Source organism: Sinocyclocheilus grahami, unplaced genomic scaffold (genome assembly GCF_001515645.1).
Source record: "Sinocyclocheilus grahami isolate Dianchi unplaced genomic scaffold, SAMN03320097.WGS_v1.1 scaffold1748.1, whole genome shotgun sequence".
Lineage (NCBI taxonomy): Eukaryota > Metazoa > Chordata > Actinopteri > Cypriniformes > Cyprinidae > Sinocyclocheilus > Sinocyclocheilus grahami.
This window is the reverse complement of record NW_015506927.1, coordinates 42,240-57,853: the sequence shown is the minus strand read 5'-3', so window position 1 is coordinate 57,853 and position 15,614 is coordinate 42,240. Positions and strand designations below refer to the sequence as shown.

At 40.8% G+C, this 15,614-nt stretch overlaps 2 protein-coding genes across 2 annotated transcripts in view; both read left to right on the top strand.

Annotated features, from left to right (window-relative positions):
• Positions 1-1,783, top strand: part of LOC107572415 (neuromedin-K receptor-like) — a 4,917-nt gene extending 3,134 nt beyond the window's left edge. The window contains exon 2 of the mRNA XM_016258847.1: positions 476-1,783. Coding sequence (XP_016114333.1) covers positions 476-770 — 295 coding nt within the window. The 3' untranslated portion in view covers positions 771-1,783. The remainder of the gene's footprint in view (positions 1-475) is intronic.
• Positions 1,784-6,315: 4,532 nt separating this feature from the next.
• Positions 6,316-15,614, top strand: part of LOC107572414 (mitochondrial sodium/hydrogen exchanger 9B2-like) — an 11,978-nt gene continuing 2,679 nt past the window's right edge. The window contains exons 1-5 of the mRNA XM_016258846.1: positions 6,316-6,370; positions 6,811-6,873; positions 8,886-8,975; positions 9,703-9,873; positions 10,025-10,167. Coding sequence (XP_016114332.1) covers positions 6,834-6,873; positions 8,886-8,975; positions 9,703-9,873; positions 10,025-10,167 — 444 coding nt within the window. The 5' untranslated portion in view covers positions 6,316-6,370; positions 6,811-6,833. The remainder of the gene's footprint in view (positions 6,371-6,810; positions 6,874-8,885; positions 8,976-9,702; positions 9,874-10,024; positions 10,168-15,614) is intronic.

The window sequence follows — 15,614 nt, the reverse complement described above, 5'->3', positions numbered from 1 at the left end:
GAGACTCACCGGCGCATGTGCAGCGCTGAACTCATACGTCATCCGCCCGGAGCTGCTTCTGTGTACAACTGTGAGCGCAAGCTACATTAATGTGATTATTACGTTTTGAATATAGATATTTTTCTTACAAAAATGCATAGATTCGCTGCAGGAGGCCTTTGTTCACCCCCCGGAGCCGTGTGAGACACTTTTTTTAAGGATGGGCGCTTTTTATTTAACTTCTTTTGGACTGATGCATGCAACACCCGCTGAGTGGCATTAAACAGCATTAAACACAACATTTTTTATATAACTCCGACTGGATTCGTCTGAAAGAAGAAAGTCATATACACCATGACTTGAGGGCGAGTAATTTATGGGCTAATTTTAATTTTTGGATGAACTAACCCTTTAACACTAAATGGCCTTCATGAGGTAAATGTAATGTCAAGTGCTGTTCCCCAGCTGTTTTATCTCGCTCGCGTTTCTGCCGCAGGTTCCGCGCAGGCTTCAAGCGGGTGTTTCGCTGGTGTCCCTTCATTCACATGTCGGACAGTGACGAGCTGGAGCTCCAGAGCACCCGTTTCCAGCAGAACCGCCAGAGCAGCCTGTTCACGGTCACGCGTGTGGAGTCCTGCCCCGACGCTCACGCTAACCCCAGCAGACGCAAGAACTCCAGCACAAGCCGCCGCAGCAGCCTCATGGGCCAATCACGGCCCTCCGCACGGCCCTTGCTCAACGGGGGTCTCCACGGCAACCCCGTGAGCACCGGCGATCAGGAGCTCAGCTGAGAGCCGCCACAGAACACTGGGCTGAGAGCCGACAGCGGCGCAGAAACTTCAGGACAGCTTCACCTTCACCAGCTATTATGTGTACTTCAGCTCATATATAAAATAACCCGCCACACATATGAAACTGAACACTTGGAGGACACACACCGCTCTGCCTGCTGATGTTAGGACAGTTCAACTTTATTTGATAGTCCCCTTTAGACAACTATAATTAACTTCGACAACTACATGTCAACTAACTCTCATTAGAGTATTAGTAGACTGTTAAGTTAGGGTTAGTAGAATAAGTGGACATGTACTTTCAAAGTTACATATAGTCAACAGAGTGACCATCAAAGTAAAGTGTTAGAGTAGAGTTAACAAGGTTAGGATTAGGGTTGAGTTGTAACGGGCTGTAACGCTGCTACAGATTCAGAATCCAGTGAAGTAACTGCATGTACGTTGTATTTTCAGACACCGTAATTCAGATGACAGGTGATCACATTTCGAGTTCTTCGCTAATATTGAGCACACAGCTGCACACGTCCTCTCATTCTGTAGCTGTGTGCCAATTCAGAGGCTGCATTTTAAGACTGAATGCATCAGATGTGGTGTTTCTGGACCATGAAGGATATATCAGATGGGTCCTTCACAGCACAGACTATCCCAAGATTCATTGTGCGGCCATTTTTTAGGCTTTTAAAGGTGTACTATGTAATATTGCAGCTAGCAGTTAAAATGCCCCCTTCTCCTGAGACTCGCCGCTCATACAGGTTTTCAGATTGAGGATACGTAACAGGAACGAGCGAAAAGGAAGGCGACGAGCCTTACCCTGTAATTTGATGAGTTGATTTATCGCGTTTTAATATTCCTCTGCTCATAGAGCTTTTTAGATGGATGCCGAGGCTTTTTAGTTTGGGTAGAATCTACAATCTCTGACCCAGTTCATTTGCTCACTTCTGTGGCTGCAATACGCTCTGTTTTCCACCAACTGGCAACCTGGGCTATTGAAATACTATTGGGTACTATTAGGCAGTGGGCGGAGTCACACAGTAGAATAACTGGCTCATTTCAAAGTAGAATACCTGCCTGTAGCATTGTTTTTCAGAGAAACAAGTATGTGAACTTAGCACGTTTCCTTACATTTTATGATATTTTTATGCTTTAGTACAGTCAAAAAAGTTACATACAGCACCTTTAAGTGCAAGTATTGGGTTTCAACTTAATCAAATATCTAAAGTTAGAAAAAAAATGTTGCTGTAATGTCTTACTAAGATGCAATTTTATTGATTATTTATACTTTATTATGCAGATAAGTGGACAAAGGTGAGCATAATTAAACAAGTAGTGAACCCTGTTTTGTTTTCAGTCCAGTTGCTTCTCAGTGGCAGCTGTCGCTGTTGCTAGCTGAGTCTGACAAGAGCAATCCTATTAGTTTAACTGCACTGGGTTTGACTTTCGCGGCCTTTGAAGGATGCAGCCTCTGAATTGGGACTCAGTTCGTTTAATTGGTCGGGCTCACATAGTAAGATGTCATGCATATTGTCTGAACCACCAATCATACACCCCTGAGTCCTGTTGCATGTTGTTTTTGTAGGTTTGTGTCATCCGCCGTATATCCATAACCAGCAGTATAATGATAAGAATAAAGTGTTGTGCTTCACCCATGTGTCACTGGCTCTGTTGTTAATAACAGTAGTGTTTGTAACTCTATTACTGTGTGTGTGTGTGTGTGTGCGTGCAGATCTGTATTCACTAGCTATCCAAAAGGTAAATATAAAAACAATGTTTCTGTTGGTAGATTTGCAGGAGAACTGATTTTCACTGCTTCACTGATTCTTTCATGTGTGTGTCGTTTGTCTCTGATCAGGAAAGTCAAACTAAAATGCAGCAGATTAATCTTGTGGTGATTTTCCAGATGACACACGCTTTGCTAACACACCAGATGCTGCACAGACGACAATAACAGTGTGTGTGTGTGTGTGTGTGACATGAGTCATTGCAGTCAACACGGTAACAGAACATTTCTAAGCATTTGCAACATGAATCAAACTCTTGTCGTTATTTATTACTATTCTGCTTCAATCTGATTCAAGTGAGTGTGTGTGTGTGTGTGTGTGTGTGTGTGTGTGAACGAGAGATATTCATGATGGTGAAAAGACACTAAGACAGAATGTCATTTGATTTTCACTGCTTCACTGATTCTTTCATGTGTGTGTCGTTTGTCTCTGATCAGGAAAGTCAAACTAAAATGCAGCAGATTAATCTTGTGGTGATTTTCCAGATGACACACGCTTTGCTAACACACCAGATGCTGCACAGACGACAATAACTGTGTGTGTGTGTGTGTGTGTGTGACATGAGTCATTGCAGTCAACACGGTAACAGAACATTTCTAAGCATTTGCAACATGAATCAAACTCTTGTCGTTATTTATTACTATTCTGCTTCAATCTGATTCAAGTGAGTGTGTGTGTGTATGTGTGTGTGTGTGTGTGTGTGTGTGTGAACGAGAGATATTCATGATGGTGAAAAGACACTAAGACAGAATGTCATTACACACACACACACACACACTGTCTCACACACTCTCACACACACCCTGGCAGGCCGGTGACTATAAATGGAAGTGGTTTGCAGGTCTGGTGATGTTCACACACACATGGGCACCGGCGGCTCCGCACATGTCATTCATCACACTCGTGGCACAGACAGCTGGACTATAAACAGGAATAAACAGATGTAAACATCAGTACTATAAAACAAATAGTGTGAGTGATGTGTGACGTTGCACACACATCTTCAGCTCAGTGACTGAAGGTTCATCAGATGCTGCTGTGATGAGCAGAGCTCATGTGATGAACACACACTGATTCACACACATCATGTGCTGTGAGACTCGTGTGTGTGTGTGTGTGTGTGTGTGTGTGTGTGTGTGTGTGAGTGACTGGTGTCGGTGTGTGTGTGTGAGAGACTCATGTCTGTGTGTGTGTGTGTGTGTGTGTGTGTGTGTGTGTGTGTGTGTGTGTGTGTGAGTTCTGTGTGTGTGTGTGTGTGTGTGTGTGTGTGTGTGTGTGTGTGTGTGTGTGTGTGTGTGTGAATCAGTCGCTGCTTCTCTCAGAGCTTTCAGCAGGTGAGGCTCATTCATTTTCTTTTTGTTTTATTTGTGTTGTCCATCTGAGCAGTAAATTGCTGTTATTGTTGATGTGTTCCTTTTTATCATATTTTGAGGACAGATTTGCCTCCAGAAGCCTGACAAAACCACCCAACAACTCATTTTGTGTGTGTTCGGGTAAGGTTAAGTGCATTGCTATGACACGAAGTGTTAAAGGTCACTATATTGTTATTTAAAGTTATGATGTTTAGTTACTGTCAGTGTATCAGTTTAAGAGCCTAAAGTTAACCGTACCATTAACCTTTAATCTGGTTCTCTCAAAGTTTTGAACAAACATTCTTACAGTAGCATTAATAAAGGAATGTTCAAAGTTATTTGGTCTTTAATAATGTTTTCAAACGTTAGCACAAAAATATTATTTATACGTCATTCATTTTTCTGAAGCCTTGTAACTGACATTCATCGGATGGTTTTTGAACAGTTCTAGTTTCAGAATGTTCAGAGTCCGTTCAGAGATGATGTTTTCATAACTTGTGTTTTGTATTCTTAGAACATGTTTTTGTTAGCTGGGCTCTGAACAGTCCGCAGCAGGTGTTTAGTTCATGTTAGCAGTACTAGTTAGTACAGTTTTCCAGTGAAGTGAATGAAGTCACCAGTGAGTTTGTGATCCTGAGAAACAGCTGCAGATTTACCAGATGAATGAATGAATGAATGAATGAATGATTCTGTTGGGGTTAAGAATCGGGTTAGGGTTTGTAAACTTTAGATCAGGCTTCTTCAGATCTAGTCCTGCAGAGTTCAGCTCAAACCCTGATCAAACTCACCTGTCTGTAATGGTCCAGTCCTTCTGGAGAGCTTGATTAGCTTGTTTAGGTGTGTTTGATCAGAATTTGAGCTGAAATCTGCAGGACAGCGTTTGAGGAACCCCACTTTAGAGAGTTGAGTTACCTAATAATTAGTAACTGAACCCTTTTTTATTCCTATAGCTATACATGCTTTAAACACTTAGGAAATCAGCCATCGTCTTACGCTCTGGCATTTCTTGTGTGATTTTTATTTTTTTATTGTATTGTGATAAGTTCATATGTACTGTGCAGCTGTCTTTGTGTTGTTGTTTTTTTTGTGTGCTGTTTTTATGTTTTTTTCTATTTTTACTTAAACTACATTCATGAAAACATTTTTGTTTTTTTGTTTTTTTTTCTTTTTCCTTTTTTTCATTATCTTCTGAAACAAAGCGTTAAGAGAGATTCAAAATCTTGTTTATCAACAAGATAGATAACATTGAGAATTATGATGTTATGAAGTATAACTGAAGGAATCAACATGCTTTAATGATTAAACAGTGTAAGTTCATATGTACTGTGCAGCTGTCTTTGTGTTGTTGTTTTTTTTGTGTGCTGTTTTTATGTTTTTTTCTATTTTTACTTGATAAACTACATTCATGAAAACATTTTTGTTTTTTCTTTTTTTTTTCTTTTTCCTTTTTTTCATTATCTTCTGAAACAAAGCGTTAAGAGAGATTCAAAATCTTGTTTATCAACAAGATAGATAACATTGAGAATTATGATGTTATGAAGTATAACTGAAGGAATCAACATGCTTTAATGATTAAACAGTGTGTGTGTGTGTGTGTGTGTGTGTGTCAAAGTTCACTTACAGACATCGGAAGAAATGGGTGAGGAAAGACTTACAGCAGAACAAACAGAAACCTGTGAGTAACCAACACAACACACACACAACAAGACACACACACACACACACACACACACACAAAAAACAGATACACTGGAAACACTTTAAAATAAGGTTTGATTTGTTAACATTGGTTAAGCATGTTAGTTGTTGTGATCTATCAACAAACAGTTCTTCTACAGCATTTTTCATTATCTTAGACCAGTGGTTCTCAGCCCACGGCCCGTCACGAATTCAAATGCGGCCCACCGTGCTGAACACAATTCATTTTAGTTTTTACATTAATTAAAAAATTTACTAAATAAATATAAGCTATAGCCTAATGTTTTTATGTAAAATAATTTAGTTTTTCATATATTATTTTCAGACATGAGCAGAACTCACACAGCCTAATTATCGTTACGCATTTAAAGTAACGACCAAGCGGCCAGCGGCAGACAGTGAGCATATGCTTGATCAATTTAGCCTTCTCAAATCATCACAACTTGACTAAAATAAAATCTGTAGATATAAAACAGTTCAAACATATAACAATGTTTAAACGTTAAACCTAGATAAACATGTGCTGTATCCAATAGTTTGTGCGGATGAATGAATGATTCTGTTGGGGTTAAGAATCGGGTTAGGGTTTGTAAACTTTAGATCAGGCTTCTTCAGATCTAGTCCTGCAGAGTTCAGCTCAAACCCTGATCAAACTCACCTGTCTGTAATGGTCCAGTCCTTCTGGAGAGCTTGATTAGCTTGTTTAGGTGTGTTTGATCAGAATTTGAGCTGAAATCTGCAGGACAGCGTTTGAGGAACCCCACTTTAGAGAGTTGAGTTACCTAATAATTAGTAACTGAACCCTTTTTTATTCCTATAGCTATACATGCTTTAAACACTTAGGAAATCAGCCATCGTCTTACGCTCTGGCATTTCTTGTGTGATTTTTATTTTTTTATTGTATTGTGATAAGTTCATATGTACTGTGCAGCTGTCTTTGTGTTGTTGTTTTTTTTGTGTGCTGTTTTTATGTTTTTTTCTATTTTTACTTGATAAACTACATTCATGAAAACATTTTTGTTTTTTCTTTTTTTTTTCTTTTTCCTTTTTTTCATTATCTTCTGAAACAAAGCGTTAAGAGAGATTCAAAATCTTGTTTATCAACAAGATAGATAACATTGAGAATTATGATGTTATGAAGTATAACTGAAGGAATCAACATGCTTTAATGATTAAACAGTGTGTGTGTGTGTGTGTGTGTGTGTGTCAAAGTTCACTTACAGACATCGGAAGAAATGGGTGAGGAAAGACTTACAGCAGAACAAACAGAAACCTGTGAGTAACCAACACAACACACACACAACAAGACACACACACACACACACACACACACACAAAAAACAGATACACTGGAAACACTTTAAAATAAGGTTTGATTTGTTAACATTGGTTAAGCATGTTAGTTGTTGTGATCTATCAACAAACAGTTCTTCTACAGCATTTTTCATTATCTTAGACCAGTGGTTCTCAGCCCACGGCCCGTCACGAATTCAAATGCGGCCCACCGTGCTGAACACAATTCATTTTAGTTTTTACATTAATTAAAAAATTTACTAAATAAATATAAGCTATAGCCTAATGTTTATGTAAAATAAGTTTGTTTTTCATATATTATTTTCAGACATGAGCAGAACTCACACAGCCTAATTATCGTTACGCATTTAAAGTAACGACCAAGCGGCCAGCGGCAGACAGTGAGCATATGCTTGATCAATTTAGCCTTCTCAAATCATCACAACTTGACTAAAATAAAATCTGTAGATATAAAACAGTTCAAACATATAACAATGTTTAAACGTTAAACCTAGATAAACATGTGCTGTATCCAATAGTTTGTGCGGAGAGTGGAAGCTGAAGCGCGCTTTGCAGGACACGGAGACGCCAGCGCGATCACTTGCATTGTTTTTCAGTGGATATGTCGTAATTTTTGCTCATAAAGGTAAGAGTAATACAGTGGGTACGAAAAGTATTCAGACCCCCTTACTGATAAATATATCTATAGAAAGCTTTAAATTACTACTTAACGAAATAAAACAAACCAAAAACAAAAACTCTTTCATTATGATCATAATCCATAAAGATGCACTTCTCTAAAGGCTGAGGAGATGGCGAGTCAGGATCGGCAACTTCATCCTTGCAACACTGACTCAGAAAACACTAGTTTATTAGTAAATAACTCAAATATCTCTTTACTGTTTCCCCCTGACACATTTATGGTAATTACTTTTGCCGGTGCTTTGCGGCAAGCTTAAGCCTATTGCGTGCATTTGAACGCAGAACTGTTCAGCTGCGCTGACGGCACGCTCCATACATACTGCTGCTGGACACTAAACACCGTCCAGCCGCTCTTGACAGTCACGGCAGCACGGTCTCGTGCTGTTTCCACCAGCACGGCAATCTTTTTCATCACTAATTGATGGATGTCTAAAATATAAAAATAAGGAGAAGCCTAAAACAGGCCCAAGGCCCTGCCCGCGTCTGAACTATGACGTGAAAATTGTCCCGATGCCCAGCCCGAGGGGTGTAAAAAAGTCGGGGCCCGTCGGGCCCGGGCTGAAATGCAGGGCTCTAGCTCTGATCTAGCACACAGAAAACGATTTGACTGAAAATGTATCAGAAGAGATGAAAGATAGAAGTCATCTGCACAGTTCGGAAAAAGAGGCAGCTTTTCTGCATTAAGTATGTTTTTCTTTTTTTACTCTTTGTACAGCAGTTATTGTTCATTCTAAATGTATTTTTTTAATGTAGAATATGTGTTACATAAATACATGAATTGTAGAACATATAAAAAGCGCTCGTGGCTCATCTGCCAGTGGGTGTCCCCCCCCCACACATTAAAGTGAACTCCGCCTATGATTGCACTGTTACTCCTTTTGAGCCGAAGTTCACACAATTGGGTGTTATTTATGGGGAGTAGAATTATTTATTTATTTCAATGAATGTAATGATATGCGTGCAGCCCGTGAGACTTGCACTTGGACCGTAGTGCGGCCCGGTGGAAAAAAAGGGTGAGAACCACTGTCTTAGATAATGTACATTTCAACAGATCCACCAGCGTTGCCCCGCTTGCTGCACGAGAAGCGAATATGCTCTCTGAGGAAAGGTAGTGTGTGCAGGGGCTTTATGTGCTCGGTTTACCTGCCATTGATCACACGCTCCTGTCTGTCAAGCCAGACTGGATGCAATTAGATGCTTCTGCAGAGCTCAGGCACGGATGCTCTTCTCATCTCTCCACTCAATGTTTCAGAGAACCGGGGTTACAAACAGTAACCTATTGTTTCTCTCAGGTCAGAAAACAGCGTCCAAACCATCAGATTACTGTGGTCAACTGCTCCGCTACAAACCACATGGCTTTTCTGCCTCCGTCATTACTAAAGGTGTGTCGCTGTTATTTGTTCTCTTCAAAAAAACTTTACTTATTTGTATAGCTCTTTTCACAGTACAAGTGTTTCAAAGCAGCTTTACAGAAATACATGATGTTAATGTTTATACTATCTTAATATCTTTATGACTTATAGTCGCATTTATCAGATTAGAGCTGGACGATAATATAGTTACATTTTGCAACAATATAATCAAGCATTTGAGATATATAGCATATAGTTTATGTTGCATGACATGAGTATACTTTATGCATGCGAGTAAAGTTGGACATACTTATTGTAGTTGTATAATTTGTTTATAAGAATTTGGTGCCTAGTTACTAGCCCTTAGTGATGTGCATTACAGGCATAGTTAAATGATGCGTATAAATGGAAGGGTTAAAATTATGATTATATCATTAATTAAGCAGCTTAACTGAGGGGTTTATTTCAAGTAATCATAGAATAATAGTGTGCTGTGGCAAGGAATGAAATACACTTGATGCTGGATAATGGAGAGAAAAAAGCTTTGCGAGAAACCAGGCGACATCAGAGAGCTGGTTCTCCTCCAACTCTACAGTCCATATAATGACAGTGATTCAGTAGATATTTTATAAGACGACGATCAGTCTGTTCAAACGTTCTCTACAGAATCAGGAGTGAACTATGAAACCTCTCTGGAGATGAAGGTGGTTTTGAGTGAGTGTGTGTGTGTGTGTGTGTGTGTGTGTGTGTGTTTCAGCTCTGTTGGGGCTGCTGGTGTTCGGGGTGGTCTGGGCCGTGACGGGACCCTCGTGTCTGCCGGGTCAGAACCTCTTCGGCCTGGTGATTCTGTTCCTGTCGGCCGTGTGTGGAGGAAAACTCATCAGCGTCGTCAGATTACCCAGAACCCCTCCAGTACCAGCTCTACTGGGTAAACAACCCTGAATGTGTGCGAAAGTAGCGGTAGTTATTTAAGACAACTAACCCTTTCTCTGAATGCGTTTTATGATTTTTTTTGTTTGAATGCACGCTCATGCATCCAGTATCTGTGAAATTACATATATTGTGTGTGTGTGTTTCAGGGATGCTGCTGGCCGGTGTGGTGTTGCGTAATGTGCCGTACGTCACAGACGCTGTGTATATTGATCAGAACTGGTCTGCGGCTCTGAGGAACGTGTCTCTTGCCGTGATTCTCACCAGAGCCGGTCTGGGACTCAACGCTGCTGTATGTGTGTGTGTGTGTATGTGTGTGTGTGTGTTTCAGGCTCTATAGTGGTTGAAGTATACAGGTCTGTCTATGCTTGTGAGGTCCAGTATGTTTTCACTATTCAAAAATGTCCTTACTAATATAGTGAAACCAAGGGCAATCCCTTCAAAGAGGCAACGGAGGCAACTGAACTAAACCGAAAAACCACGATACACCACACACGGTACATATCCATATCGAACGCCCGCCCAAATAGTACATCAGAGTGACAACTTCAGCTAAATATGTATGAACAAGATGGGGCTGCGGATGGCCACCTCGGTGTGGAGCTCCACAGTTTTTAAATGTTTTTTCTAGTTTGTCCTGTTTTTAGCTTTATATTCCCACAATCAGTTTCACCAGGGACAAATTGCTGAACATTCGGCAGTACACACCACCCAATATTTCACTGGTTTTTGACTATTCTGATGTTTTGCTGGACATTGTAGTTGGCGGAGCAGCAGTGTTTCTCCGAATTCTGTGACCATAGTAGGCGCTGTATTGAGCTAATCTGACCTACTCCTAAACCTACCCTCACTACAGCGCCTACTAAGGTCACAGAATTCGGTGTAACGACGGAAACCTTGCTGAATGAAGGCATTCCGGACAGCGGGTTACATCTGCCAGGCTTCCAGCTGTTCAGAGCGGACCGCTACGCAGAATCAACAGGAAAATCACGTGGCGGTGGGACATGCTTTTACATCAATGAAAGGTGTCAACAGATGTAACAGCGTTAAAGAAGATGTGCTGTCCCGATCTAGAAGCGTTCTTCATCAACTGTGAGCCATTCTACTCGCCGCAGGAGTTTTCCTCGTTCATTCTCGTGAGTGTTTACATTCCATTGCAAGCACACGTGAGCACGGCGCTACAACAGCTGGCTGATAAGATCACAGACACAGAGCAACAACACCCAGACTCTCTTATAACCATTCTCAGAGACTTTAATGAAGCAAATCTTTCCTGTGATCTGCCAAAATACAGACAGCACATCACATGTCCCACCAGAGACAGTAATATATTGGATCACTGTTACACCACAATAACGAATTCATATCGCTCCGCCCCACGAGCAGCTTTGGGGCTCTCTGATCACTGTTTGGTTCATCTTATACCGACCTACAGGCAGAAAATGAAATCAGCTAAACCTGTATTAAGGACTGTAAAAAGATGGACTAATGAAGCAGAGCGGGATCTACAAGCTTGCTTCGACTGCACTGATTGGAGTGTTTTTGAAGCTGCTGCCACTGATCTGGACGAGCTCACGGATTCTGTAACATCATACATTAGTTTCTGTGAAGATATGTGCATTTCTACCAGGACTCATTTAACTTACAACAACGAAAACCATGGTTCACTGCAAAACTCAGACAGCTCCATCAGGCCAACGAGGATGCCTACAGGAATGGGGACAGAATCTTATATAAACAGGCCAAAAACAAACTGAGCAGCTAAGAGGAACTGCTCTGAAGAGCTGAGAAACCAGTTTTCAGCCAATGACCATGCATCAGTGTGGAAAGGACTGAAAGACGTCACAAGCTACAAGACACTGTCCCCCAGCACTGTGGAGAATCAACAACTGGCCAGAGATTTGAATGAGTTTTATTGCAGGTTTGAAAAACTCTGTCTCACACCCCACACCCGTTATGACCTTCTCTCCGTGGATCTGTAGACCAATGTCAGTGTTTGCAAACAGTGATTATGTTTTTGTGGGCGGAGCCTATCTGGTGGCAGAACATGCCCATTTTAAAGTAGCAGTCTACGGAAACCATGGAATAAAAGGGAAAAAAAGCTAATTTTGAGTTTATATTTCAAAATTCTGACTTTTTTCTCACAGTTCTGAGATTATATCTCACAATTCTGATAAGAATCATTCATTATAATCATTCATCATCATTATAATCCCACACTTCTGGCTTTTTTCCCTCAGAATGAACAAACTTGCAATTGTTGAGCTAAACTGAAAAAAAGTCAGAATTGTGAGATAAAATAGATAAATGTTATTGGGTTAAATAGTAGGCTATTTCATACTGTAAATGTATGGCTAATAAAATATGTCACCTATGAACAGCATATGTGAATATTATGAAGACCTATTGTTTAAATCAAATTTATGCTTTAAAAGTAGGGTAATCATTGCAGGTTTCATCCATAGTCTGTCCGTTTAAACGTCTGCGTTTAGCTTCAAATGGCGTCTTTGACGTCAGTATTCTATAACACCCGTTATGACCTTCTCTCCGTGGATCTGTAGACCAATGTCAGTGTTTGCAAACAGTGATTATGTTTTTTGTGGGCGGAGCCTATCTGGTGGCAGAACATGCCCATTTTAAAGTAGCAGTCTACGGAAACCATGGAATAAAAGGAAAAAAAAGCTAATTTTGAGTTTATATTTCAAAATTCTGACTTTTTTCTCACAGTTCTGAGATTATATCTCACAATTCTGATAAGAATCATTCATTATAATCATTCATCATCATTATAATCCCACACTTCTGGCTTTTTTCCCTCAGAATGAACAAACTTGCAATTGTTGAGCTAAACTGAAAAAAAGTCAGAATTGTGAGATAAAATAGATAAATGTTATTGGGTTAAATAGTAGGCTATTTCATACTGTAAATGTATGGCTAATAAAATATGTCACCTATGAACAGCATATGTGAATATTATGAAGACCTATTGTTTAAATCAAATTTATGCTTTAAAAGTAGGGTAATCATTGCAGGTTTCATCCATAGTCTGTCCGTTTAAACGTCTGCGTTTAGCTTCAAATGGCGTCTTTGACGTCAGTATTCTATAAAAAGTATTTCCATTCCGATTCTGACATCTAAAGGCACAACAATACCTTTTTATTCTTATTCCATGGATTTTACCCGTTTTCCTCCACTCGTTCCCAGTGTTTTTCTGCCACCACAATGCGCGCGCAGCTGTGACGTCTACTCCAAATTGGTCTATTCACACCTCCAGCAACCCTGCTCTCATCATTGAATCTGTCCTCTGCACTTCTATAACTGTCTGCTTCAGCTCAGCCACCTAACCAGACCTCAGAAGACTACACAGAGGATAGTCCGGACTGCTGAGCGAATCACTGGCACAACCCTCCCCACTCTCCAAGAACTGTACTCATCCAGAGTGAGCAAAAGAGCTGGTAACATCACTCTGGACCCCTCACATCCAGCACATCTCTCTGAACTATAGAGCACTGAGCACCAGAACGGCCCGGCATAAGAAGAGTTTGTGAATCTGTTTGTGCTGTGGAAGCTTCTGTCACCAAATCAAATTCCTCATATGTGTAAACACAGCTGGCAGTAAAGCTCGTTCTGACTCGGATTCTGATTGTAAATGCACAGCACGGGCCTCGCTGTCTCGTGTCTGCATCTGTGCGACGTTCTGCGGCCACACCGCTAGAGGAATAAAGCAATCAAGCGCCGCAGAAGAAGAGTTTGTTTACCTCCGTGAAGCAGCAGTAGTGTAAGCCCAAAAACTCATGTTTATAAGCATTTAGTGGAATTCCCTCTTAAATTTAGCTGTGTCATGTTGCTGTATAAATAAAGATATTGTTACGTTTTTGGATCTAGATTCATTTATGATTTGAGCTTCGTCCTCACCGCTGTCAGGACAAGCTTCAGACTCTATTTACATTCATTTCCAACGGATTTGACACTGTGTAGATATAATGAACTGAAATCAATGCGTTTGTTCTTAAACTTAAAAGACTTAACGATGCGTGTGCATGATGGAGCGCAATAATACTAAAACTTTGAATTTTATGTTTTAAGAACATTTAATGTAATGAGATTATAATAATGAGTCTCTACATTTACAGAAAAATAAATGACAGTAACATGTTGCTGAATGTGTTCCTGCAGAACGTCCCTCTGACCAGCTGACACTCATTTTGTGCATTTATCCTTATTTTATCCTTTTCATCATATGTTTGGAATCAACAATTTGCACATGGAGCCGCATTGAGATCCCAGTATCTCTGGAACTGAACCATACAGGGCCTTAAAAATTACGATACCAAAAGAAAAGTTTGTTAAGAAACAGAATCATTTTAGATATTAATAAGTATTAAAGATACTAAGATATTTTCAATACTTATTGAGTTTCAGCCATGCAAACTTTGGGGAAAAGTTTTTTCCCCATTTTTGAACGGTCACCACTGATGTATGTATTAGTGTGTGTGTGAGTGTGTATTAGTGTGTAACGACTAATACACACTCTCTCTCCTCCTTCTCTCCGCTCTCGGAGACGGACATTTCCAAACTTATCTTTTCCAATCATCCTATTACTTGTCCACTTGATCCTATCCCCACTCACCTCCTTCAGGCCATTTCTTCTTCAGTAATACCTTCGCTTACTCACATTATCAACACCTCTCTTCACACTGGTACATTTCCCACAGCATTTAAGCAGGCTCGGGTAAGCCCACTGCTTTAAAAACCCTCTCTAAATCCAGCACTTTTAGAAAACTACCCCTAGAAGGTATCCCTTCTTCCATTCATTGCAAAGACACTTGAGCGAGTTGTGTTCAACCAACTCTCTATGTTTCTTGCACAGAACAACCTCCTGTAAAACAATCTGGCTTCAAAAGCGGCCACTCAACTGAGACTGCCCTGCTCTCGGTTACTGAAGCCCTGAGACTGGCAAGAGCAGCTTCCAAATCCTCAGTACTCATCTTGCTGGACCTGTCTGCTGCTTTTGACACAGTTAACCAGCAAATCCTCCTGTCCACCCTCATGAAGATGGGCATCTCAGGAACCGCACTCCAGTGGATCAAGTCTTACCTCTCAGGTAGGTCCTTCAGGGTGTCTTGGAGGGGTGAGGTTTCTAAGGCACAACTTCTTGCTATTGGGGTTCCTCAAGGCTCAGTGCTTGGACCACTTCTCTTCTCCATCTACATGTCATAATTAGGATCCGACGGTAGCTGGTCGCATTGCAGCCTGTCTGATTTCTGACTGAATGAAGGACCATCACCTTCAGCTCAACCTTGCTAAGACAGAACTGCTCAAGGTCTCAGCCAACCCAGAACTTCATCACAACCTCTCTATACAGCTGGGTTCATCAACCATAACTCCTTCCAGGAGAGCCAGGAACCTTGGAGTTGTGATGGATGATCAGTTGAGCTTCAAAGACCATATTGATACAAAGGCCCGGTCCTGCAGGTTTTCCTTATACAACATTAGGAAGATTAGACCCTTCCTAACAGAGCAGACTGCACAACTCCTTGTCCAAGCTCTTGTTCTCTCCAGACTGGACTATTGTAATGCTCCCTTGGCAGGCCTTCCTGCATGCACTATCAAGCCTCTGCAACTGATCCAGAATGCAGCAGCGAGAGTGGTCTTCAATGAGCCAAAAAAAAGCTCACGTTACTCCTCTCCTCATCAGGTTACACTGGCTACCAGTAGCCGCTCGCATCAAATTCAAGG